This window comes from Pongo abelii, chromosome 17, assembly GCF_028885655.2.
Source record: "Pongo abelii isolate AG06213 chromosome 17, NHGRI_mPonAbe1-v2.0_pri, whole genome shotgun sequence".
Lineage (NCBI taxonomy): Eukaryota > Metazoa > Chordata > Mammalia > Primates > Hominidae > Pongo > Pongo abelii.
This window is the reverse complement of record NC_072002.2, coordinates 25,622,806-25,650,301: the sequence shown is the minus strand read 5'-3', so window position 1 is coordinate 25,650,301 and position 27,496 is coordinate 25,622,806. Positions and strand designations below refer to the sequence as shown.

Here is a 27,496-nt window from a genome sequence, read left to right as displayed (position 1 = left end):
AGCAATTGCTGTTCTACATACCAGCAATGAACAGTAGAATTTGAAATTGAAAACACAATACTATTTATATTAGCACCCCCAAATACTTAGGTATAAATCTAACAAAATATATGCAAGGTCTGTATGAGGAAAACTACAATAATCTGATGAATGAAATCAAAGAATTAAATGGGGATATTCTATGTTCATGGATAGGAAGATTCAATACTGTCAAGATGTCAGTTCTTCCCACCTTCATCTATAGACTTTTTTTTTTTCTTAGATGGAGTCTCGCTCGTTCGCCCAAGCTGGAGTACAGTGACACGATCTTGGTTCACTACAACCTCTGCCTCCCGGGTTCAAGCAATTCTCCTGCCACAGCCTCCCAAGTATCTGGGATTACAGGTGCCTGCCACCATGCCCAGCTAATTTTTTTGTATTTTTATTAGAGACAGGGTTTCACCATGTTTGCTATGCTGGCTTCGAACTCATGACCTCAAGTGATCCCCCCCGCCTCAGCCTCCCAAAGTGCTGGGATTGCAGGCATAAGCCACTGCACCCGGCCTTCATCTATAGATTTAATGCAATCGCAATAAAAATCCTAGCAATTATCTTATGGATATTGACAAACTGATTCTAAAGTTTATATGGAAAGGCAAAAGACACAGAATAGCCAACACAATATTGAAGGAGAGAAGAAAGTTGGAGGACTGATACTACTGGACTTCAAGACTTACTATAAAGCTACAGTAATCAAGACAGTGTGGTAATGGCAAAAAAAAAAAAAGACAAATAGATGAAAGGAACATAATAGAGAGCCCAGAAACTGACCCACATAAATATATGGCTGGCCCTTTGTATCTTTGGGTTTTGTATTCTTGGATTTAGCCAACTGCAGATCAAAAATGTAGTTAGGGCTGGACATGGTGGCTCACGCCTGTAATCTCACCCCTTTGAGAGGCCGAGGAGGGTGGATTGCTTGAGCCCAGGAGTTTGTGACCAGCCTAGGTAACGTGAGCTCTTCAAAAAATAAAAAAATTAGCAAGGCATGGTGGCACACATCTGTAGTCCCAGCTACTTGGGAGGCTAAGGTGGGAGGATTGCTTGAGCCTAGGAGGTGGAGGTTGCAGTGAGCTGAGATTGTGCCACTGCATTCCAGTCTGGGTGACAGAGCAAGACCCTGTCTCCAAAAAAAAAAAAAAAAAGAAAAAAAATGTATTAGGCCTGTGATGGTTATGTCTGTACTGAACATGTACAGAATTTTTTTCTTGTCATCATTCCTTTAACAATAAAGTATAACAACTGTTTACATGTTACTTAACAGTATGTTTACACTGTATTATGTATCATAAGTAATCTAGAGATTATTTCAAGTATTCACGAGGCTGTGTGTAGGTAGGTTATACGCAAAAACTATACCACTTTATATAAGAGACTTGAGCATCTATGGATTTTGGTGTTTCCTGGGGGGTCCTGGAACCAATCCCCCACAGATCTATCAAGGGATGACTATAGTCAAATGATCTTGACAAAGGAGCAAAGGTGATACAATGGAGCAAAGATAGTCTGTTTTTTTTTTCTTTTCTTTTTTTTTTTTTTGAGACAGAGTCTTGCTCTGTTTCCCAGGCTGGTGTGCAGTGGTGCGACCTCGGTTCACTGCAACCTCTGCCTCCTGGGTTCAAGCGATTCTCCTGTCTCAGCCTCCGGAGTAGCTGGGATTACAGGCGTGCGCCACCACACCCAGCTAATTTTGGTATTTTTAGTAGAGACGGGGTTTCACCATGTTGGCCAGGTTGGTCTCGAACTCCTGACCTCAAGTGATCCACCCGCCTCAGCCTCCCGAAGTGCTGGGATTACAGGCATGAGCCACCACGCCCAGCCTAAAGAGAGTCTTTTTAACAAATGGTGCTGGAACAACTGGCCATCCACATGCAAAATATGAATCTATACACAAACCTGTTTCACAAAAATTAACTCAAAGTAGATCACAGACCTAAATAAATGTAAACACAATACTGTTAAACTCCTAGAAGATAACATAAGAGAAAATCTAAATGACCTTGGATTTGGCAGTGACTTTAATTTTTGGGGTTTTGTTTGAGACAGGGTCTCCACTCTGTTGCCCAGACTGGAGTGCAGTGGCATGATCTCAGCTCACTGTAGCCTTGACCTCCCAGGCTCAAGCCATCTTCCACCTCAGCCTCCCAAGTAGCTAGGACTTCAGGCATGTGCCACCACGCCTGGCTAATTCTTGTATTTTTTGTAGAGATGGGGTTTTGCCATGTTGCCCAGGCTGGTCTTGAACTCTTAAGCTCAAGTGATCCACCCGCCTCGGCCTCCCAAAGTGCTGGGATTACAGGCGTGAACCTGGCAGTGACTTTTTAGATACAACACCAAAGGCACAATGCATGAAAGAAAGAACTAATAAGCCGAACTTCATTAAAATTAAAAATTTCTACTCTGCAAAAGACACTGTAAAGAAAATGAAAAGATCAGCCACAGACTGGGAGAAAATATTTACAAAAGTTGTATCTAATAAAGGACTGTTACCCAGAATATACAAAAACAAAACAAGGATGCCCTTTCTCACCACTCCTATTCAATATAGTATTGGAAGTCCTGGCCAGAGCAATGAGGCAAGAGAAAGGAATAAAAGGCATCCAAATAGGAAGAGTGGAAGTCAAACTATCCCTGTTTGCAGACAACACGATTCTATATCTAGAAAACCCCATAGTCTCTGCCCAAAAGCTCCTTGAACTGACAAACAACTTCAGCAAAGTTTTGGGGTACAAAATCAATGTACAAAAATCAGTAGTGTTTTTATACACTAACCAGCACCCAGGCTGAGATCCAAATCAGGAACTCAATCCCATTCACAGTTGTCACAAAAAGAAAAAAATACCTAGGAATATACCTAACCAGTGAGATAAAAGATCTCCACAATGAGAATTACAAAACACTTTTCAGAGAAATCAGAGATGACAAAAACAAATGGAAGAACATTCTATGCTCTTGGATAGGAAGAATCAATATCACTTAAATGGTCATACTGGCCAGGTGTGGTGGCTCATGCCTGTAATCCCAGCACCTTGGGAGCCCGAGATGGGTGGATCACTGAGTTTAGGAGTTCGAGACCAGGCTGGGCAACTTAACAAAGCACCATCTCTACAAAAAATACCAAAAAAAAAAAAAAAAAAAAAAAATTAGCTGGACATCATGGCTCACACTTGTAGTCCTACCTACTACGGAGGCTGAGGCTGGAGGATCACTTGAGCCTGGGAAATGAAAAAATGCTCAATATCACTAATCATTATGTAAATGCAAATCAAAACCACAATGAGATACTATCTCACACCAGTCAGAGTGGCTATGATATTAAAAAGTCAAAAAATAACAGATGCTGGCGAAGTTGTGGAGAAAAGGGAACACTTACATACTGCTGGTGGGAGTATAATTAGTTCAACCATTGTGGAAAGCAGTGTAACGATTCCTCAAAGAACTAGAAATAGAATTACCATTTGACCCAGCAGTCCCACTACTCGGTATATACCCAAAGGAATATAAATCATTCTACCTTAAAGACACGTATGTTCATTTCAGCACTATTCACAATAGCAAAGACATGGAATCAACCTAAATGCCCATCAATGGTAGACTGGATGAAGAAAGAGTGGTACCTACACACCATGGAATACTATGCAGCCAGAAAAAAGAATGCGATCATGTCCTTTGCAAGAACATGGATGGAACTGGAAGCCATTATCATTACTCTTAGCAAACTATCGCAGAAACAGAAAACCAAAGACCGTATGTTCTCATTGAGCTAAATAATGAGAACACATGGACAGAAAGAGGGGAACAACAGACACTGGGGCCTACTTGAGGGTGGAGGGTGGGAGGAGGGAGAGGTTCAGAAAAAAAACTATTGGGTACTATGCTTGGTATTCAGGTGATGAAATAATCTGTACACCAAACCCCTGAATCACAAGTTTACCTATATAACAAACCTGCACAAGTACCCCTGAACTTAAAATAAAAGTTAAAGTGTTTTTAAAAAATAGATCCCAGAGGAAAAAACTATAATGGACAATACAATTCCATGTAAAAGAAATATATCTATCCATATATCCTTTTGTAGAATAAAGAGACTTGTTTGAAAAAAACTTCTTAGTATTTTTATTAGAAGTGCATTGAATCTATAGATCAATTTGTAGAGAATTGAAATTTTAATATTGATTCTTCCTACCCATAAACATGGTATCACTTTGTTTTTAATGAGAAACTCAGATGAGACTGTACTATGGAGTGAATTAATTGTAGACTTTTAAAACTTGATGCTTCAGATATCTTGAAGAGAAAAAAAGATCCTGATTTCTTAACATCTGGCATTCCCTATATACTGTGTGGCTCATTAGAGAATTTTGTCTAGGAAAACAATTTTTAGTTCTTTAAAATGTCAGGGTAGCAATATCTAAATTGGATTTGATCTAGTCAGTCATGGAATATTTTGTGAAACTTAATAATAGCTAATGCTGTTATAGCATCTTGTATGTGGCAAGCACTCTCCAGGTATTACTTCATTCAGTCCTAACAACAAACCTAAAGAGTGTGAGAGTGTTATTTTACCTCATCTGTTCCACATATGAGGAAACTATGGCCAGAACTCAGTGACCTCCTAAGGTCAAATAACTAGTATGGAGGAAAGCCGGGGTTCCAGCCACGCAGTCTTGCTTCAAAGGTCCATGCTCCGTGATCCATTATGTTACATGGCTTCTTGATGTTATACATTATTCAGCTTCTTGTGAAGATGAAGGTGAAGGTGGTTATCATTCTAAAATCACATCATATACACAGTAGCTTTCATCTGTAGCCATGATAACTGTTACTCTTGAGCTAGTAATGATGTTGGCTTTAATAAATAATTGTTTACAACTACTGATTTTTCATGATCTCCAAAAAGGTAGCTGGGACTGAGGACAAAGCTGTAGTCTATGAACTTAGATTTTCTCTTTGGATTCAGCCAGATTGCCTGAGAACTGCATACTTAGACTGCATTTTTGTGGCTCTTTATGAAATTGCCTCAGCTGAACCACACTTGGCTTTACACATTGAGTCTTCATTTAGAGGCATCGTATAAATATGACAATTTGAGAGAGGACAGATGGTAGTGAGATTTTTATGTTTATCAAAACAGAGCCCGGGTTTTAAAAGATTAAGGAAAGCTGCCCTAGACAATGCCATGCCCTCATTTTTCAGTTTCAGTAATTATTTGTCTCAGCAGTGTCCTTTTGGCTTCACTGTGTCTTCTAATATCATCAGCCAAATTGTTTCTTTCTTTCGTAATCTGTAGTTTCAAAATAATAGGGATTGTTTTGCTTTCAGAAAAAGGCAATTATAATGTTGATTTGGTTCTTTTAAAAAACTATACACACCCTCTGGAGATTCTGATTTACTCCCTGTATTCATGCTGAGGAAACTAAATGCCAGCAACGAAAACTTGTGTCTACTCTCAAACCCCTCTCACAATGAGGTCTATTTGATCAGATGCTGTGAATCCCATCAGCTTTTCTGGGTAACTGCCGGCACATTTTGCCGTAGCGATATAGCTACTATGGCTAGTCTCCTGCCATCTGTTCTTCTGATGCAACTGTTCTCAAACTTTTTTTTGAATCTCAGGACCCCTCTATACTCTGAAAAATTCAGTCTTTTGTGCTGTGTTGTAATGGTTGAAGTATATAAAGAAAATACAGCCTCACACAGCTATGTAATTGGAAAAGAAAAGAGCATTTTTAATAGCCTTGTCCAATAATTATGTATCTGGAGTATTGTATTAATATATTCAGTATTTTAAAACTCATGAAGTAATAATTTTGCATATCTAGGTAGATTACCTAAGGTTCAAGTATTATGTTAAATTTTACAAAAATATAGAAAAGAAAGCCATCTAGCATCTACTACTATTAACATATATGTATTTCTCTTCAAAATATAATTTAAAAACTAAAATTACTACTTGAACATATCCTTGAACATAGTAAATTCAAGCAATGCCAAGAAGGTGTTTATAATGAAATGCCTCCCTTCTTTATACCCCTAGTTGCCCTCACTCAAGTTGTTTATCATACAACTAGTAAAGAGGTATACATTTTTCAACCTATTTTTGAAATATACATCTAGAAAGTATACCCCAAAAGTGTACAGCAAAATAAATTTACCTGAGCTTTACACACCCCTGTTACTAGCATCCATATGGAAAACCAGAACATTGCTAGCACCACCAAAAGCTTCACTGTGCTTATCCGCACGTTTTAAGTACATAGTTGTACTTAAAACTCTATGATACCTTTAGAATAACTCTAAGATATCTTTATCTTTTAAAAACTCTAAGATACCTTTAGAATAACTATATTTATTTACATCAAAAGGTATCTTTCAATAATATTTTTAGTCTTTTTTTTTTTTTTTTCATTTACAGAAAGCACTTACATGAACCATACATCTCAGCTTTGGTTTCTTCTTGTCCTCATCACTGGAAAGTTCTAACTTTTGGGAAAGTTAACCATATTTAGAAAAAACAAGAGGAGGCTGGGCATGGTGGCTGGGAGTGGTGGCTCACACCTGTAATCCCAGCACTTTGGGAGGCCAAGGCAGGCAGATCACTTGAAGCCAGGAGTTCAAGACCAGCTTGGCCAACATGGTGAAACCCTGTCTCTACTAAAAATACAAAAATTAGCTAGGCGTGGTGGCGCATGCCTGTAGTCCCAGCTACTCGAGAGGCTGAGACAGGAGAATCGCTTGATCCCAGGAAGCGGAGTTTGCAGTGAACCAATATCGGGCCACTGCACTCCAGCCTAGGTGACAGAGTGAGACTCTGTCTCAAAAAAAAAAAAGGCTGGGTGTGGTGGCTCACGCCTATAATCCCAGCACTTTGAGAGGCTGAGGCAGGCAGATCACCTGAGGTCAGGAGTTCATCTGGCCAACATGGTGAAAACCTGTCTCTACTAAAAATAAAAAAATTAGCTGGGCATGGTGGTGGGTGCCTATAATCCCAGTTACTCAGGAGTCTAAGGCAGGAGAATTGCTTGAACCCAGGAGGCAGAGATTGCCGTGAGCTGAGATCATGTGACCGCACTGCAGCCTGGATGACGGAGCAAGACTCCGTCTCAAAAAAAAAAAAAGTCTATTGGAAAAATAATAAATTAAGAGAGGCTTGGAAAAGAAAAAGAAATAACAAGAGGCTCTCCCCAACAAACTCTCAGCAGCTTTAAGTAACCAATAACAAAAAGGTTGAGGTGAACCACTTAATATCAAAATATGTCTTACATACAATGACTAAATATACAAGTTTGAAGAACAGAAAGACCAGTATGGCTAGATGTTCATAAATAAGGGGAAGGGTAGAGAAAGATGAGTGAGAGAGGTAGGTCAGGACCAGGTCTTGGAGACCATGGAAGGGAGTTTGGATTATATCCTAAGTATAATGGAAACTCATTGGAGAGTGTATGGTGGTGATATCCAAATTACATTTTTTTTTTTTTTTTTTGAGATGGAGTCTTGCTCTGTCACCCAGGCTGGAGTACAGAGGTGTGATCTTGGCCACTGCAAACTCTGCCTCCCAGGTTCAAACGATTCTCCTGCCTCAGCCTCCTGAGTGGCTGGAATTACAGGTGTGCACCACCACACCCAGCTAATTTTTGTATTTTTAGTAGAAATGGGTTTTCACCATGTTGGCCAGGCTGGTCTCGAACTCCTGACCTCGTGATCCACCCACGTTGGCCTCCCAAAGTGCTGGGATTACAAGCATGAGCCACTGCACCCGGCCTTGAATTACACTTTTAAACGATCATTCTGACTTTTATATGGAAGGTAGATTTAAGGATGTAAAGAGAAGAAACAAATTAGGAGACTGTTGCAGTAGTTCAAGTAAAAGATTATGGTGGATTGATTAGGATTACTGATAGCAGTGGAAATGGTGGAGCTCAGATTCTGAAAATATTATGGAGGGAAACTGTCAGAGTTTGGTTTGAATTGGATATAAGATCTGAGAAAAGAGAGGAATTAAAGTTGACCTTTGAGGTAGCTAAAGTGGGGTGGATTTACAAATCATTATCATTAAGGAATTGAAATTTCAGCCAGAGTGTTGAGTGAATCTTTGATGTGAATATTGAAATTGTCAAGAATGACAGTGGGTCCAGTGGTGGAAATGAGATAGCAATCCAGGTATTGAAGTTATTAGTAAGTGGGGAAGAAGTGGCTGAGTATACAAAGATAATAGCCAAAAGGAGGGAAAAGGAATGGTAACATTAAATAATGTGTGTTTTAAAGGAGCTGGAGTTTTCTAAAGATAATGGAAGACAGTTTAAAATCCACTGAACAATTGTGTTTCCAAGTTCAGTCAAAATGTAATGGGGGCTTGGTCTAGGGTGATAGCAGAGGAGATGAAGAGAGGTGGCCTCATTAGAAAAATAATTACAAGGTTAAACTCGATTAGATTTGGTGACAGTTTGGAAATCGAAACTGAGGGGTGATGGGAGCCAGGAATAACCTCTAGGCTTCTGTTTATGTGACTGGATAAATTGTGACAGGGAACCAAGATAAGCTTACCTAAGACCCAGGTATGTTAGGGAAGATGACTGAGACAGTTGAATTTGAGGGGCCTATAAGGTTCTCAAGTGGCAATGTTCTGTAGGAAGTTGGATACAAATATCTGGAAGAAATGGATCAATGGATGAGTAGATTGATATGCAGGTAATGGTTGATCACATTTTCCAACTCCTTCAAGTAAATGTGACTTCTGGTTCAATATGATGGTCTAAATTCACATATTTTCTTCCCTTCCACTTAGGATGCCAGTAAAATGAAATGAAGGGATAAAATTGGAAATAACTCTAAAAACAAAGATAAATAAAAGGAGCAATTGTAATTTGAGTTTGCATCAGATATCTAAAAGGAAAGACAAATGTGCTTTCCCTTTTTTTTTTTGGAGACAAAGTTTTGCTCTGTCGCCCGGGCTGGAGTGCAGTGGCTCAACCTTGGCTCACTGCAACCTCCGCCTCCTGGGTTCAAGCTATTCTCTTGCCTCAGCCTCCCGAGTAGCTGGGACTACAGGCGCATGCCACCATGCCTGGCTAATTTTTGTATTTTTAGTAGAGATGGGATTTCACCCTGTTGGCCAGGCTGGTCTTGAACTCCTGATCTCAGGTGATCCACCTGCCTCAGCCTCCCAAAGTGCTGGGATTTACAGGCATGAGCCACCACACCCAGCCCAGATGTGCTTGCTCTTTAGTAAACAGATTGGAAGGAACACCAAAACAAATTGCATAAAAGAGGGTTATGGTGAGAGTATGAGTGACCTTCCCAGCTAAACCCCAAAGAGGCTCCAGTTGCAGCTTTATGCAGTGTGGGAGTGAGAAATGAATTTGAAAATAGCAAGATTATTTGAAGATCTGTCTATAGAACAGCTGTATGATTTGATAACCAATTCCCTCCTCCATTCGTCAGAAAAAGTTCCAAGTAATTAAGAAGTTTCTCTAGGAAAAAGAAATTGGAGAATTTCTTTCTAGAGAAATTGAAGGGAACTAGCTGAAAAGAAGTAGAGCCACTGATGTGTTGTTGGTACCCAGGCAAGGCCTCCTCATTCAGGCATTGCAGAGAGGGAAGGTGTCTCCAGCCTAATGACTAGATGTGAAAGAAAAATAGAATAAGTGTACCTTAAAAGAAAAAAATGAAGTAAAAAGCAGACCAAGGAGGAAATATTTAGGACATAAAAGAAATCTTTTAAAAACTGATTGTTATCTTTTAGAAAAAGTTAACAAAATGTCATGTCTGTATTATGAAAAACAATCAGAATAAGAAAGCTTTTGCAAATTTAAAATTCAACTGGGGCCGGGCATGGTGGCTCACACCTGTAATCCCAGCACTTTGGGAGGCCGAGGTGGGTGGATCACCTGAGGTCAGGAGTTCAAGACCAGCCTGGCCAATATGGTGAAACCCTAACTCTACTAAAAATACAAAAATTAGCTAGGCGTGGTGGCACATGCCTGTAATCCCAGCTACTCAGGAGGCTAAGACAGGAGAATCGCTTGATCCTGGGAGGCAGAGGTTGCAGTGAGCCAAGATCGTGTCACTGAAGCCTGAGCAACACAGCGAGAATCTGTCCCAAAAAAAAAAAAAAAAAAGCTGAGTGTGGTGGCTCACACCTGTAATCCCAGCATTTTGGGAGACCAAGGCAGGCAGATCACCTGAGGTCAGGAGTTCCAGACCAGCCTGGCCAACGTGGTGAAATCGCATCTCTACTAAAAATACAAAAATTAGCCGGGTGTGGTAGTGGGCACCTGTAATCCCAGCTATTCAGGAGGCAGGAGAATTGCTTGAACCCGGGAGGCGGAGCTTGCAGTGAGCCAAGATCACACCACTGCACTCTGGCCTGGATGACAGAGCGAGAATCCATCTCAAAAAAAAAAAAAAAAAAAAATCAATTGGAAAAATAATAAGAGAGTCTGAAAATATTATTGGAGTGTCATAGAATATAGTGAAAACAGGCAGATAATATAATAGGGAAAGAATAGGCACTCCAGAAGAAGAATTAAAAAAAAAAAAAAAAGGAAGGAGGGAAGAAATTATCGAATAGTAGAAGAAAAATTACCAAAGCTGAGAAAAAAAACAGTGAGTCTTAGGTTGAAAGAGCCTACAGAATGCTGAGTGAGATGAGTGAAAAAAGACCTACATGTGGCACATCTTCACAAAATTTTACAAATTCTAGGTTAAAAAATATTCTAAAATATTTCAGAAAGAATAATAGAGTTTGTATACAAGAAGTTAAAAATCACACTGCCATCAGACTTCTCATCAGTATCACTGGGCCAATGACTTAAGTGGCTGGTGGGAAAACTATTTTGACCTGTCAAATTATCAGGAATGTGAATGTAAAATAGAAACATTTTTAGACAAATAAGAACTCAAAGTTTACTTCTCACCTACCGTTTCTAAAATAATTAGTAGAGGATCAATCAAACAAAACAGGATAGAAAACCAAGAAAGATAACAACATGGTTTGAAGGAAGCAATAGCTTTAACCAGGAGTTCAGTTAAGGATAGCTGCAGAATGATAAGCACACAGGAGGCATGGGGTGAAGCGTCCTGACTGAAGCAGTAAGTGAAGAGAAGAAAGAAACTGGGTTCAAGCATATCATTGAGAAGCAGATAAGTTTTCAAGATATGCTGAAACATTTTTGTGTGGTACAGAGAAAGAAAATTCCAAGCATAGAAATGCCAAGAAAAAACAAAACTGAACAAGAAAATAATTCTCCATAAAGGAATTAAATTTGGCGTTAATTTTTTATTATAAAAATATTGAAATATACACAGAAATGGAGAGAATAGCATAATGAACTATGTATCCCTCACGCAGGTTCAGCAGTGGTCCAGAATATGCCACATTCACTTCATCTTTTTTTCTTTCTTTGCTAAAGTATTTAAAAGCAAATTGCAGGCCGGGCACGATGGCTCATGTGTAATCCCAGCATTTTGGGAGTCCGAGGTGGGCAGATCACCTGAGGCCAGGAGTTTGAGACCAGCCTAGTCAAAATGGCAAAACTTCATCTCTACTAAAAATACAAAAAAAAAAAAATTAGCTGGTTGTGGTGGCGGGTGCCTGTAGTCCCAGCTACTCGGGAGGCTGAAGCAGGAGAATCACTTGAACCCAGCAGGCGGAGGCTGCAGTGAGCCGAGATCGTGCCATTGTACTCTAGTCTGGGCAACAAGACCATTGTACTGTAGTCTGGGCAACAAGAGTGAAACTCTGTCTCAAAAAAAAAAAAACAAATGCAGACAGCAAATACTTTTTACCCCTACGTTTTTTCATGTCAATTTCTAAAAAAAGGTGGACATTGACTTTTCTAATCATAATGCTGTTGTAACACCTAACAAAATTAACAATAATTTCTTGGTGAAATCTAAAATTCAGTTCATGATCAGGTTTCTCCAGATGTCTCAGTGTTTTTACAGTTCACTTGATCATATTAATTCAAAATTCTTGTATTGAATCTACTTGTTGTGTTTTTCATCCAGATTGACCCTCCTTTCATTTCTATCATGCCATTTGACAATGAAGGAACTGTATCAGTTGACCTATAGAATAGCCCACATTCCGGATTTGACTGCTTCCTGTGGTATCCTTTAACTTGTTCCTCTGCCCCTCTGTATTTCTAGTTATTTGAAGTTAACTATAAGAAAATGGTTAGATTTAGGTTTAATATTTGTTGGCAAGAACAACTCTCAGGTCATGCCATGTGAAATGTAGCATGGTTTTCATTGTTTTATGAAGTTCAAAGAAAAGTTCACTTAATCTTAAAATCAGAAGTATTGTCCTTTGACAATATGACATTGAACAAGGAAGTCCTACCATACTACTTGTTCTGTCATAAACAATTTTCATAGGATTATGTTAAGATAACTACTTTTACTGGTTTTCAACTTTTAGAATCAATGTATGAGACAAGGCTGCATTGTGAATTTGCTACAGAATATGGTTATCAAGTTTGTCAATATAGAATTTGGAGAAGTTGGCTAGGGAAAGTGGAAAAAACCTTAGTATCTTTATCAGCAAATCAGGGACATCAGGTTTACTAGTTTTAGTGCAGTATATTGAGATTTAAATTACGAATGTTTTTGTCCTAAATTTGTTAAATGCACAAAACTCCCCCCAAATTGTTTTGATATAATGAAATCTCTGATAATGAGCACTGAAGTTTCATTTATTTATTTGTTTGTTTTTTAGAGACAGGGTCTCACAAGTTACCCAGGCTGGCCTGGAACTTTTGGGCTCTGTCAGTCTTCTTGCCTCAGCCTCCCAAGTGGCTGGGACTATAGATGTGTGTCACCATGCCTGGCTGAAATTTCTTTAAAGTCTTCAGTAGATGTTAAATTTAGCTTTTATAACGTTTGAACTCAGTTGTTTACCTTCAACTCTATTTACTAATTTTTTTGTGTGTTTTTTGGCTTCTTGTTTGTTTGTTTGTTTGTTTTTGAGATGGAGTTTCACTCTTGTTGCCCAGGCTGGAGTGCAGTGGTACAATCTTGGCTCACTGCAACCTCCACCTCCCGGGTTCAAGCAATTCTCCTGCCTCAGCCTCCTGAGTAGCTGGAATTGCAGGCATGCGCCACCATGCCAGGCTAATTTTGTATTTTTAGTAGAGACAGAGTTTCTCCATGTTGGTCAGGCTGGTCTCGAACTCCTGACCTCAGGTGATGCGCCTGCCTCAGCCTCCCAAAGTGCTGAGATTACAGGTGTGAACCACTGCACCCGGCCACTAATTTTTATTTATAAATTTGGCAGAAGACTATATTATGTATAGTTGTATAATATGAGCATTCTAAGTATTATTTGCTTTTTGATACCACTTAAAGATTATGTACAGATGTAGTTATTAGAAAGAGTAGTAGACATGAAATCAGGAGGCTACATCATGATCTTGGCTCTGATCCTAGATGACATAATATTGGACAAGTCATTTGACTTATCTGCACCTATTTCTTCTTTTTATGAATAAAGGGATCAGATTTGATCATTTAATCCATGATCCTGTCATACAACCTAAGTTATTCAAGTTCAGCTGTATTGAAAAATGTGATGAAGAGCCCACACAACTTTGTTCTCCTCAGCTCTTGCCATGATCCTTAAACTAACAAAATGAGGAAATAGATGGCTTTTTTTCTCCTCCCTGAATTTATAAAAACAGGAATTTATAAATTTGGTTTAACTTTTTACACTTTTAATCTGAGGAAGAAGTGAAACTCCATCTTACACCTAATAGATGCGAAACAAAAATGAAACATAATTTAGCTTTCAAAAGTATAGCCATACCCCACGGAAATATTGCTGATTTGGTTCCAGATCACCGCAGTAAAGCGAAGGTCCCAATAAAGTGAGTCACGCAAATACTTTGGTTTCCCAGTGCATCTAAAGGTTATTTTACACTACACTGTAGTTTATTAAGTGTGCAATTTTATTATGTCTTAAAAAATACATACCTTAAATACAAAATACTTTATTGTTAAAAAATGCAAAAAATCATCTAAGCCTTCAGGCAGTTGTAATCTTTTTGCTGGTGGAGGCTCTTGCCTAGATCTTGATGGCTGCTAATTGATCAGGCTGGTGGTTGCTGAAGGTTGGAGTGTCTGTGACAGTTTATTTCTTCTTCTTTTTTTTTTTTGAGATAGAGTCTCGCTCTGTCGTCCAGGCTGGAGTGCAGTGGCGTGATCTCGGTTCACTGCAACCTCTGCCTCCCAGGTTCACACCATTCTTCTGCCTCAGCCTCCTGAGTAGCTGGGACTACAGGTGCCCACCATCATGCCCGGCTAATTTTTTGTATTTTTAGTAGAGACGGGGTTTCACCATGTTAGCCAGGATGGTCTCGATCTTCTGATCTCGTGATCCGCCCCCCTCGGCCTCCCAAAGTGCTGGGATTACAGGTATGAGCCACTGCGCCCAGACTTCTTTCTTCTTTTTTTAAATAGAGATGGAGTCTCACTATGTTGCCTAGACTGGTCTCAATTTCCTGGCCTCAAGCAATCCTCCAGCCTTAGTCCCCCAAAGTGCTGAGATTACAGGCATGAGCCATCACACTGGCTGGCAGTTTCTTAAAATATGACAACACTGAAGTTTGCTGCATCAGTTGACTCTTCCTTTCATGAAATAGTTCTCTGTTACATGTCATGCTATCTGATAGTATTTTACCCACAGTAGAACTTCTTTCCAAATTAGGCCGGGTGCAGTGGCTCATGTCTATAAACCCAGAGTTTTGGAAATCTGAGGCAGGAGGATAGCTTCAGGCCAGGAGTTTGAGACAAGCCTGGACATCATAGTGAGACCCCATCTCTACAAAAAATGGAAAAAATTAGCTGGCGTGGTGGTGCACACCTCTAGACCTAGCTACTTGGGAGGCTGAGGTGGGAGGATCCACTTGAGTCCAAGAGTTCAATGCTGCGGTGAGTTATGATTGTGCCACTATACTCCAGCTTGGGTGATAGAGTAAGACTCTCTCTCAATAAATAAAAATAAAAAATTGGAGTCAATCCTGAAACCCTGCACTGCTTTAACAACTAGGTTTACATAATATTCTATATCCTTTGTGGTCATTTCAACAATGTTTATAGCATTTTCACTAGGAGTAGCTTCCATCTCAAGAAACACTTCCTTTGCTCATCCATAAGAAGCAACTCCTCATTTGTTCAAGTTTTATAATGAGATTGCAATAATTCAGTCACATCCTCAGGCTCCGCTTCTAATTCTAGTTCTCTTGCTATTTCCACTACATTTTCAGTAATTTCTCCACTGAAGTCTTGAACCCCTCAAAGTCATCCATGAATGTTGTACTCAACTTCTCTTCTAAACTCCTGATAATGTTGATAGTTTAACATCCTCCCATGAATCATGAATGTTCCTAATGGCATCTAGAATGGTGAATCCTTTCCAGAAGGCTTTCAATTTAGTTTGCCCAGATCCGTCAGAGGAATCATTATCTATGGCAGCTATAACCTTACAAGATATATTTCTGAGACAATAAGACTTGCAAGTTGAAATGACTCCCTCAACCTTGGGTTTCAGAACAGCTGCTGTGTTAGCAGGAATGAAAGCAACATTAATCCCCTTGTACGTCTTCATCAGAGCTCTTGGGTGACCAGGTACATTGTCAGTGAGCAGTAATATTTGAAAGGAATCATTTTTTCTGAAAAGTAGGTCTCAACAGTAGACTTAAAAATATTTAGTAAACCATGCTATAAACAAATGTGCTGTCATCCAGGCTTTGTTGTTCCATTTCTAGGGTACAGGCAGGGTAGATTTAGCATAAATCTTATGGATGCCCTAGGGTTTTTGGAATGGTAAATTAGCATTGGCTTCAACCCAAAGTTACCAGCTGCATTAGCCCCCAACGACGTAGTCAGCCTGTTCTTTGAAGCTTTTGAAACCAGGCATTGACTTCTTTCTAGCTAGGAAAGTCCTAGATAGCATCGTATTGCAATGGAAGGTTGTTTCATCTACATTGAAAATCTGTTGCTTGGTGTAGCCACCTTTACCAATGACTTAGCTAGATCTTCTGAATAACCTGCTGCAGTTTGTACATCCGCACTTGCTGCTTCTCTTTGCACTTTTATGTTATAGAGATGGCTTCTTTCCTTAAACCTCATGAACCAATCTCTGCCAGCTTCAGACTTTTCTTCTATAGCTTCCTTACCTCTCTCAGCCTTCACATAATTGAAGAGAGGGCCTTGCTCTGGATTGAACTTTAAGGGAATATTTTGGCTGGTTTGATCTATCCAGACCACTCAAACTTTCTCCATATCAGCAATAAGGCTGTTTCACTTTCTTAGCATTCATGTGTTCAGAGTAACACTTTTCCTTTCCTTCAAGAACTTTTCCCTTGCATTCCCAACTAGGCTGTTTGGCACAAGTGGCTTAGCTTTTGGCCTGTGTTAGCTTTCAACATGCCATCTTCACTAAGCTTTCTTCTTCTTTTTCTTTTTTTTTGGCTTAAAAAATACTGGGTTATTTGTTTGTTTGTTTACTGTGAAAGAGAGCAGACAGACACTTCTAACTTTTTAAATTTAAAGTGAGAGACATGAACACTTGGAGACCATAGTAGGGTTACTAATTGGTCTTATTTCAATATTGCTGTGTCTCAGGGAAAAGGAGGCCAAAAGAGAGGGAGAGATACAGGAGAATGACCAGTTGGTGGCGCAGTCAGAATACAACCACAACAGTTATCAATTGAGCTTGCATATGGAGGCACTTCCTGCTGCCGCAAGACAATTAAAATAGTAACATCAAAGATTAGTAATCACAGATCACCATAACAGTTATAATAATAATGAAATGTTTGAAATATTGCAAGAATTACCAAAATGTGACAGAGAGACACAAAGTGAGCTCATGCTATTGGGAAAATTGCACTGATAGACTTGCTCAGTGCAGGGTTGTTAAAAACCTTTAATTTATAAAACACACAGCATCTATGAAGTCCAGTAAAATATAGCGCAATAAAATAAGGTATGCTTATATAATGCTCACAAAAAGAAACCCAGAGGGTTCTGTTCCAGTAACTATTGCTACTAAACAAGCTACACCAAAACATAGTGGCTTAAAAGAACAAGAATCATTTCCTTAGCTCCCAAATCTGCATTTGGGGCTGAGTTTTGTGGGGATACCTCCTCTCTGATCCACTTGGTGTCAGCTGGGACAGCTTGAAGGCTGGGGCTGATTAAACACTGTGTCAGCTTGCCCCTTTATAGCAAAACTCATTGAAAAAGTTTTCTATACTCTGTCTCTGATTCTCTCCTGCCATTTTTCTCCTTTTAAAAATATTTTTATTTTCATCTATTTATTTTTTTTAGAGACTGAGTCTCACTCTGTCACCCAGTCTGGAGTACAGTGACACAGTCATAGTTCACTGCAACCTTGAATTCCAGGGCTCAAGTGATCCTCCCACTTCAGCCTCCTGAGTAGCTGGGACTACAAGCACGCATCATCATGCTCAGCTAATTTTTTTGTTTGTTTGTTTTGGTAAAGACAGAGTCTCACTATATTGTCCCGGCTGGTCTTGAACTTCTAGCCTGAAGCAGTCCTCTCACCTCTGCATCTCAAAGTTCTGGGATTAAAGGCATGAGCCATGATGTCTGACTTAAAATTATTTTTTAATAATTCATTTTGAAATCATCTCAAATATAGAGAAATTTGCCAGAAGGATAAAAAGATTTATATTTTCCCTCACTCAGATTCCCCAGTTATTAATACAACCACTATGGAAAACAGTATGGAGCATCCTCAAAAAACCACAAAAAGAACTACCATATCCAGCAATCCCATTACTATACATTTATCCTAAGGAAGGGAAATCAGTATATCGAAGAGACATCTGCACCTCTGTGTTTATTGCAGCAGTATTCACAATTGCCAAAATGTGGAGTCAACCTAGGTGTCCAACAACAGATAAATGCATAAAGAAAATGTGGTATTTATACTCAATGGAATGCTATTCATCCACAAAAAAGCATGAAATTCTGTCATTCATGCCAACATAGATGGAACTGGAGGACATTATGTTAAGTGAAATAAGCCAGGAACAGAAAGTTAAACACCACATGCTCTCGTTCTCACTCATATGTGGAAGTTACAAAAGAGTTCATTCCATGCAAGTAAAAAGTAGAACGGAGGATGGTAGAGGCTGAGAAGGATAGGAGGTTAGGGGGAACAGGAGGATAGAGAGATATTTGTTAAAGGATATAAGATTACAGCTAGATAGGAGGAATGAGTTCTCTAGTGTTCTGTAGTTCTATAGCATGACTATAGTTAACAATAATGTATTATACATTTCAAATAGCTAGAAGGAGGATATTGACTATTCCAACACAAAAATGTTTGAGATGATGGATGTGTTAATTACCCAGATCTGATCATTATTCATGATTGTATTGAATCATCACTGTAAGTGATAAGTATAATTATTATGTCAATCTACAAAAACATTTTATCATTGCATTTGCTTCATTGCTCAATACCCTTCCTCTCCCTACAGACACACACACACATGCATGCATGCACACACACGCACGCACACACATGATCATTCGTGTTTTTTTGAATCTTTGCAAAGCAAGCTTTACAATGTCCCATTACCACTAAACACTCCAGTCTATATTTTCAAACAACAAAGATATTCTCCTAAAAATTGGCCTACAGCCCTCCAAATCAGGAAGCCAATATCAATATAACATTGCCACCCAATCCACAAACCCCATTCAGTGTCACCAGCTGTCCCAATGGTACCTCTTCTTTCTTTCTGGCCCAGTATCCTATCCAGGAATATGTGATGCGTTTAGTAGTTATGTTTCTTCAGACTCATTCAATCTGAAACAGTCCTTTAGTCTTTCTCTTGACAGTGTTGAAGAGTACAGACCTTGATTATACAGGATTTCCCTCAGCTTTGATGTACCTGATGTTTACTTGTGACCAGACTTATGTCACACATTCTTGGCAACATCACCATCTCCCATCACTGGTGATGTTAACTTTGATCTTCTGATCATATTGGTGCCCGCCAGACTTCTCCACATTAAGGTCATTATTAATGACCTTTTGTAAGTGATTAGTATTTTGTGGAGAGCTTTCCAACAATACATCAGTATGTTCTTATCTAACAGTCACCCATCAGACTTAATATCCGTTGACCAATCCCATCCGAATCAAACCCATGTGATAGTGCCAAATGGTGATTTTCTGTTTCCTTTCTTCTACATTTATCAGTTGGTAAGGAATATCATTCCCTTCTCTTGTATTTATTTATATATGAGAACTCATTGATTCTTGTTTTGTTTACAAGATGGTAATCCATTTTTGTTGATTGATTGATTGACATGGGGTTGCCCAGGCTAGAGTCCAGTGGTACAGTGATAGCTTACTGCAGCCTTATCTCCTGGGCTCAAGAAATCCTCCCGCCTCAGCCTCCCAAGTAGCTGGGACTACAGGCATGCACCACCACACCCAGCTAATATTTTTTATTTTTTGTAGAAATGATGTTTTGCTATGTTGCCTAAGCTGGTATCAAACTCCTGGGCTGAAGTGATCCTCCCACCTTGGTCTCCCAAAGTGCTGGGATTATAGGCGTGAGCCACTGCACTCAGCTTATTATTATTTTAATGCTCAAATTGTCTATTAGCCAGTAGGAGCCCCTTCAGTTGGCCTCCTGTGTCTCTTCAGCATGTCCCATCATTCATGGTGCACTTCCTTACTTTCTGGCACAAATGTGTTCCTGGCTCATTTTGTACTTTCCTGACCCAGCCTTCAAATCAGTCTTTTCTCCAAGGAGCTCTGGTTCCTATTAGGTATTTAAAAAACAAGATCTGAGCATTCAGTATGCTTGAAGCTACTAGGGTAGAATATCATCATTTAGGCTCACCCAGCAAAAAAAAAAAAAAGCTAGGAAAATATCTACGTGTAATCCTAGAAGTTACATAATTTTAATGTGTTGTAGCTCTGATTGCAAGGCAGTAACTAACAAAATCTTATGATATTACCCCTAACCCAGGTATGTGTAATCCTCGAAATTATAGTGACACACCTCCAACTTCAAAGAGCACAGTGGAGGAGCTGCATGAACCGATCCCTTCTCTCTTCCGGGCACTCACAGAAGGAGATACTCAGTTGAATTGGAACATCGTTTCTTTCCCTGTTGCAGAAGAACTTTCACATCATGAGAATCTGGTTTCATTTTTAGAAACTGTGAACCAGCCACACCACCAGAATGTGTCTGTTCCCAGCAATAATGTTCACGCGCCTTATTCCAGTGACAAAGGTAACTGCCAACAGTTGACTTTTTCCATTCCACCCCCTCATGTGGTCTGTCCATGTAATCTATAAAACCTATATAAGACCATCTTTTGGAGCAGCTTTTTGGTTTTGAATTTGTATCATCTCACATAAATTCTAGACTCAATAACCCTGATCCTATCATATCTAGAGGCACATACTAGAAGGATAAGAGAAAAAAAAATATCTCCGATCCTTGAGTAGATAAAGAGGCACGTCGGCCGGGCGTGGTGGCTCACGCCTGTAATCCCAGCACTTTGGGAGGCCAAGGCAGGTGGATCACGAGGTCAAGAGTTCAAGCAAGACCAGCCTCCAACATAGTGAAACCCCGTCTCTACTAAGAATACAAAAATTAGCCGGCTGTGGTGGCAGGCGCCTGTAGTCCAGCTACGAGGGAGGCTGAGGCAGGAGAATTGCTTGAAGCTGAGAGTCGGAGGTTGCTGTGAACCGAGATCGCACCACTGCACTCCAGCCTGAGTGGCAGAGCAAGACTCCGTCTCACCAAAAAAAAAAGAGGCATGTCAGCATATTGTCAAAATTCCTCCATACTCCTGGCAGCAGAGGCTGTACTGTATTGGAAAATAGATAATTGTTCCTAATTCTGGTATTTATTTGTGTTAGGCTTTATTCTGTTCATAAGATAGCAACAATGCTGCTTCTCTAATAAAATATTGCTCATTTGTCAGGTAACATTCAGAGTATCCCATGAAGTCAGATTTTTATAATAGCACCCGTACCAAAATGATGCCAAAGTCATTAGCTAAATTTCTTTATAAGCAAGTTGGTATTCCAGACATCTCATTTCCAGGCATAAACTAACCCCAGCTAGTTCTCTGCAAATGGGTACTGTTGGTCAGAAAAGGAATTAAATGAGAAAATAACTTATACAAATTACAGAAGCATATTTAAGAGCATTTATTAGTGAAGATAGGTCATATCATAATTTTGGAATGTAAAGAGCATGTGACTTTTATAAAATCTTTGATATTTTTTGATAAATATCACCATATTTATAAAATATGATAAAAGGCACCATATAATTTTACTGTAGAAGCATAAAGCACTTATGAAAATTGCAATTATTTCTTAAAACATGACGTGAATTTTGTATAAATAGTATAATTTGTACTCTTACTTGACTATTAGTTGTGCCCTCCGTTACATTCCTACCTATATAAAACAGTGTGGGCCGGGTGCGGTGGCTCACACCTGTAATCCCAGCACTTTGGGAGGCTGAGGCGGGCACATCACCTGAGGTCGGGAGTTCGAGACCAGCCTGACCAACATGAGAAACCTCGTCTCTACTAGAAATACAAAATTAGCTGGGCGTGGTAGCGCATGCCTGTAATCCCAGCTACTTGGGAGGCTGAAGCAGGAGAATCGCTTGAGCCCAGGAGGTGGAGGTTGCAGTGAGCCGAGATGACACCATTGCACTCCAGCCTGGGCAACTAGAGCAAAACTCCATCTCAAAAAAAAAAAAAAAAAAAAAAAACAAGAAAACAGAAAACAGTGTGAGCTTCGAACATTAATAGTAAAAGGCAAAACAGCATCTTTTAAATGACAGTGTAAGATTTCTTATTCCCTTTTAGGTTAAAGTACTTTGTAAAACAAATGCTAGATTTTGGAAAACATTAGAAACATATGGAATGCAATAATAATATGTTTTGCTATCATTTTCTCCATTATTAAAATGTAAATAATCAACATAACAGATATTAAATAATAATTCATAAATCTTGCTCAAAGATTATTTAAATTTATGAAGCAATTAGCAAGAAGCTAATTCCTGGAAACTCCAGCTGTCTTCAAGACACAATTAAAGTTTTTTCTCTGTGACGTCTTTCCTGGGCACCTCTTCCCCCAGATGGAGTTAGCCTCTTTCTACTGCTCCTCCTGCATTTGCAGTTTTTTTGTTTGTCTGTTCATTTGTTTGTTTGTTTGTTTTTTGAGATGGAGTTTCACTCTTGTTGCCCAGGCTGGAGTGCAATGGTGCAATCTCAGCTCACTGCAACCTCCGCCTCCCAGGTTCAAGTGATTCTCCTGCCTCAGCCTCCCGAGTAGCTGGGGTTACAGGCACCCGCCACCATGCCCGGTTAATTTTTTGAATTTTTAGTAGAGACAGGGTTTCGCCATGTTAGCCAGGCTGGTTGCAAACTCCTGGTCTCAGGTGATCCACCTGCCTCGGCCTCCCAAAGTGTTGGGATTACAGGCTTGAGCTACCATGCCTGGCCTGCATTTGCAGTTCTATTTGTTGTCTGTTTTTAACATATGGATCTATCATTTTCTGCTTAGTTCTGTGGATTCTCTGATTCCTCTACTAAAAATATAAAAATTAGCCAGCTGTGGTGGTGCATGCCTGTAATCCCAGCTACTCGGGAGGCTGAGGCAGAGAATCACTTGAACCTGGGAGGCGGAGGCTACAGTGAGCCAAGATCGCACCACTGCACTCCAGCCTGGGTGACAGAATGAGACTCCATCTCAAAAAAAAAAAAAAAAGGAAATACCCAGTTTAAAAGTACGGCTGTATAACATAGCAAATGTTTTTAAGCCCAGTAATCCAACCTTTCGATCAAAGCCTGAAATCTAATAAAAGAAGCTAAGGAAGCCCTTTGCCTTCTTCAGATGGAGTGGGAGAATCTGACTTCCTTCTCAACATAATCAATAAATGAAGATCTTTTTTCCTGTACCTCATCTTTGTCATATACAGACCAGTAATAAGAGAACTAAGATAAATGACTGTTAATATTCAACTAGGTAATAAAGCATTTTTTTTTTGTTTTTCTTCTTTCTTGCCCTGAAATCTTAAATTTTTGTTTTTCAGAACACATGTGTACTGTGGTTTATTTTGATGACTGCATGTCCATACATCAGTGTAAAATATCCTGTGAGTCCATGGGAGCATCCAAATATCGCTGGTTTCATAATGCCTGCTGCGAGTGCATTGGTCCAGAATGTATTGACTATGGTAGTAAAACTGTCAAATGTATGAACTGCATGTTTTAAAGAAGACAAATGCAAACCAAAGCAACTTAGTAAAATAATAGGTATAAAAAGTTATTCTTAAGTCTGTTGGTTGTGTCAGAATCCCAGTAAGTTAAGTTGTAAAGACTTTGGAATAAGTTTCTTTTAAAAATATGACATATCCAGTGATGTGTTTAATTATATAACTGTTCTTACTGATTTTATTGTCCCCTAGCAATAAGCCCTTTCCTTTGAATACATGTACAACTTTGGTCATATGAGAAGCAGGTGCGCAGAGAATTCCTTGAAAGATCTGAGGTTTTTAACATGAAGCCTGATGTGGTTTTCCTCTAGCATTCCAAAAGGTTTTTGCTTTGAAAGTGTTGGCAGAAGCATGTTGATGTGAATTATGATTTCTCCATGTGCTACTCTTAGTACACTGAGTTTTTATAGTTGCACATCTTTCCTCATTGTGCCTTGTTTTATCCATTTTATAAATAGAGTAGATATTCGATACACCACTCTGATAACATAAAAATATCATCATAAAAAGCTTAATTTCATCCCTTTTATGTTGGTTTTAAAAGGTAAATGCTTACCATATTTTATAATTGAGAACTCTTACATAGTAGAATCCATTCTATAATACATGTGTTGACAAAGCTTTAGAGAAAGTTTCCTATTCTCTTCCATTTCCCCTGCCCAAAGTGCTGACATAGGCAGTGATGAAGAATCTTTACCAAGATTTTCAGGGTGTACCTATGAAATTGCTTTAAATGCACTGCTGGGGTAAATAATTAGCAAGCAAAAGCATTTCTGTGACTTCAGGTACCAGCTTAAAGAGCACTAGGGATGGGGAACAAATGCCAAATCAGACTCCACCTAGAGCACCAGGAAACAGCTTGTACCCTGGTAGGGAAATGGTGTCGCTGAAAGGGGAGGCTGAGCCGGTGCGAGACTGAACTCGTGCAGCCTTAGCCAAGACAAAGCAGTGTTTTTCAGCAGACGGGTGATAGGACAGGAATTGAAGAAGAGAATTGACTCGTATGAACAGGGCAGGGTGAAAATGCTGAGAATTATAATGGGAAACAAACTTAAAACTATCTACGTTCATATTTTGTAATATTTCATTTGTTTATATCTGGATATAATGTTCTTTTTAAACAAGTATAATCATATCGTCGGAGGTTAAGATTATGAAATTTTAAAATCCGTATTCAAGATTATGTTCACTCCAAATACACTACAGAATTTAGTCAACATTTTATATGTTTCAATAAATGTTTCAATAAAGATACTATGTGCACTTCATAGTAATAAAATCTCAATCTTTAAGCATGAATCTAAGACATAAATATTTACATTACAGACTCAATTTTACAAAATTACTAATTGCTCTAGTGCATATTTGAACTACAAGCAACTTTTTAGGAATACCTCTTTATACATCTACATATTTTAGTATATAAAAATAGATAATGCTCTTGGACACATTTTGTATTATTCATGATCTGAATAGTAGTTAGTTAAAAGATCATTTGTAATATGATCAACTGTTATAAATTAAGGTCTTAATACCTTTTCTGCTCTTTCAAATAACTCTAATGAATATTCAAGATATTTTAGCCTTTTAAAAAGTTGAAATTTAGCTCATGGATATATTTTTTGGTAGGAAAACATTAGGGTCTCCTTTTCTTCCTTTTACCTAGAATGCCTCGTTTAAAAGTGCCTTGAAAACATTTAGCTCCCCTTCTTCATGAGCACCTGTAGAGCTGAAAGTATCCTGGAACTTTAGACAGAAAGCTGAAAGGAATCTGCAGCCTCCTGCTGAAGTTCAACTCTGCTGTTTTTCACTCATTTCCTACTGTGAGTGGTGTGATGTTTGTGTGTGTGTTGGCAACATGCCTAATGTTTTCTTAATGATGACAACAAATTTTTTAAAACTGCATTTATCATTTTTTAGGTCTTCATCATTAAATTTTAAAATGTAATATCTGTTTCCCACCCCCTACATTAGGAGGATAATTTCTTAAACCACATTATTTTAATTGATTTTTCTTACCTTGATTTCTTTCATTAGAAACTATCCCTAAATGTAATGATCTTTTGTCTTCAAATTTGGCTTATTATTTCTGATTTATGAGGGGTTGAAAGAAAGAATTCACCTAAAAGATTCCATTTCCAGTTTTATAATGTATTTCAGGTCCTGAATAACAATATTTTTCCAAATTGAAAGTAAATATTCAAGAAGTTGATAGCCTGGTTAAAAGTTAGATCCTCTATTACCATTCTAAGCACATTCACTTCTATATTGAAGTTTTGGTAAAAATTCTTTTTTCTTTTTTAATAAAAAATTAGGTTATTACTTTTTTTATAACCAGATTTTAAAAGCACTAGATTTTAAATCAGTGGGTATCATAAAAGCCATATATAAAAGATCCTTTCTTATAGTAAGACTTGTGCTTGTTAGCAGGTTTTTCTGTTAGTTTTTCCCCCATAACATTTAATTATTACTAAAACTGTATTTACAATAGTGGTGCCAAATCAAATGGTAATTTAAATAAAATCTATTCTGTGTTTATGTAGGGTGGTATAAAAAAGAGGTCTTCATTTAGACATGTGATTTCTAAAATTCCAGAAAGCAAAATTGATAAGATGTTAGAAATTTGAACCATTATTTATAATTAGGGTAGCATTAAAATGGAGAAAAGAAAGTTTTCTGAAAAAATGCAGTAAATATAAGCCACATTTCTAAAGTTTATTTTTATGAAAGCTTCTTTAAGATTTTTGAAATCTATTCTGCATTCCCAAGAGTTTATGTTTATTGTATTTTATATGATCTACAACATATAAAATTGTGTATTTTTCTTTGGTTGTCCCTATTAACAAAAAAGTATTTTAATAAAAAATTGAAATGAGTGAGTCATACTTTTTGTTAACTTCAGCATAGACATAAATTTGACATTTCTGTCTAAAGAAGATAGTGTTTAAGTGATCAGCGGGCCGGGTGCGGTGGCACTTTGGGAAGCTGAGGTGGGCGAATCACTTGAGCTCAGGAGTTCAAGACCAGCCTGGGCAACATGGTGAAACCTTGTCTTTACAAAAATAAAAAAATTATCTGGGCGTGGTGATGAGAGGTGAAGCCACCTGGACTTCCTGGTTCGAGTGGGGACTTGGAGAACTTTTCTGTCTTACAAGAGGATTGTAAAATGCACCAATCAGTGCTCTGTAGCTAGCAAGAGGATTATAAAATGCACCAATCAGCACTCTGTAAAACGCACCAATCAGCGCTCTGTAGCTAGCAAGAGGGTTGTAAACTGCACCAATCAGTGCTCTGTAAAACACACCAATTAGCAGGATCCTAAAAGTAGCCAATCGCAGGGAGGATTGAAAAAAGGGCACTCTGATAGGACAGAAACAGAACATGGTGGGGAGGGGCCAATAAGGGAATAAAAGCTGGCCACCCCAGCCAACAGCGGCAACCACCTCGGGTCCCCTTCCACACTGTGGAAGCTTTGTCCTTTTGCTCTTCACAATAAACCCTGCTATCGCTCACTCTTTGGGTCTGTGCCATCTTTAAGAGCTGTAACACTCACCGTGAAGGTCTGCGGCTCCATTCTTGAAGTCAGCAAGACCACGAACCCACCAGCAGGAGCCAACTCCAGACACGGTGATGTGTGCCTGTAGTCCCACCTACTCTAGAGGCTGAGGTGGGAGGATCACTTGCGCCCAGGGAGGCGGAAGCTGCAGTGAGCTGTGATTGTGCCACTGCACTTCTGCCTGGGTGACAGAGCAAGACCCTGTCTTAAAAAACAAACAAACAAAAAACAATCAGCAAAGAATGTTCTTTTCTCTCAGGATGTCTCTACAGATTCTCTCAGAACAGATTTTAGAACATTTTGCTGTCTGCTTTTTCATATGCTTTATTCCAATATGGGGGAAGCTTTTAAATGAATACTTTACTATTCTGCTTGCTCTGTGGGCCTTCAGATGCCAACCAGCTTTACAAGAATGGGCTAAAGGTTGCAAGGAGTTGCAGAAGGATCAAGGTAGGGAAAAACCTTTCTCAGCTCTCCCACAGGATACTGTTAGAATTGAGAGCCATGAACTGTGCTGCCAGGCAAAATCCACCTTATTTCAGGGTCCATGTTTTGGCAGCCTGGTGCCTGGGGGATCTAGAGAGGGAAAGAACTC

The 27,496-nt window shown here is 39.0% G+C and overlaps 1 protein-coding gene across 2 annotated transcripts in view; it reads left to right on the top strand.

The window, feature by feature from the left end:
- The window catches only part of TWSG1 (twisted gastrulation BMP signaling modulator 1), a 67,276-nt gene extending 41,056 nt beyond the window's left edge, over positions 1 to 26,220 (top strand). Inside the window, exons 4-6 of one of the 2 annotated variants that reach the window (XM_054537495.2) lie at positions 20,061 to 20,327; positions 23,163 to 23,306; positions 25,012 to 26,220. In XM_054537495.2, coding sequence (XP_054393470.1) covers positions 20,061 to 20,327; positions 23,163 to 23,306; positions 25,012 to 25,025 — 425 coding nt within the window. In that variant the 3' untranslated portion in view covers positions 25,026 to 26,220. 2 annotated transcript variants of the gene reach the window in all.
- Positions 26,221 to 27,496: the final 1,276 nt, after the last annotated feature.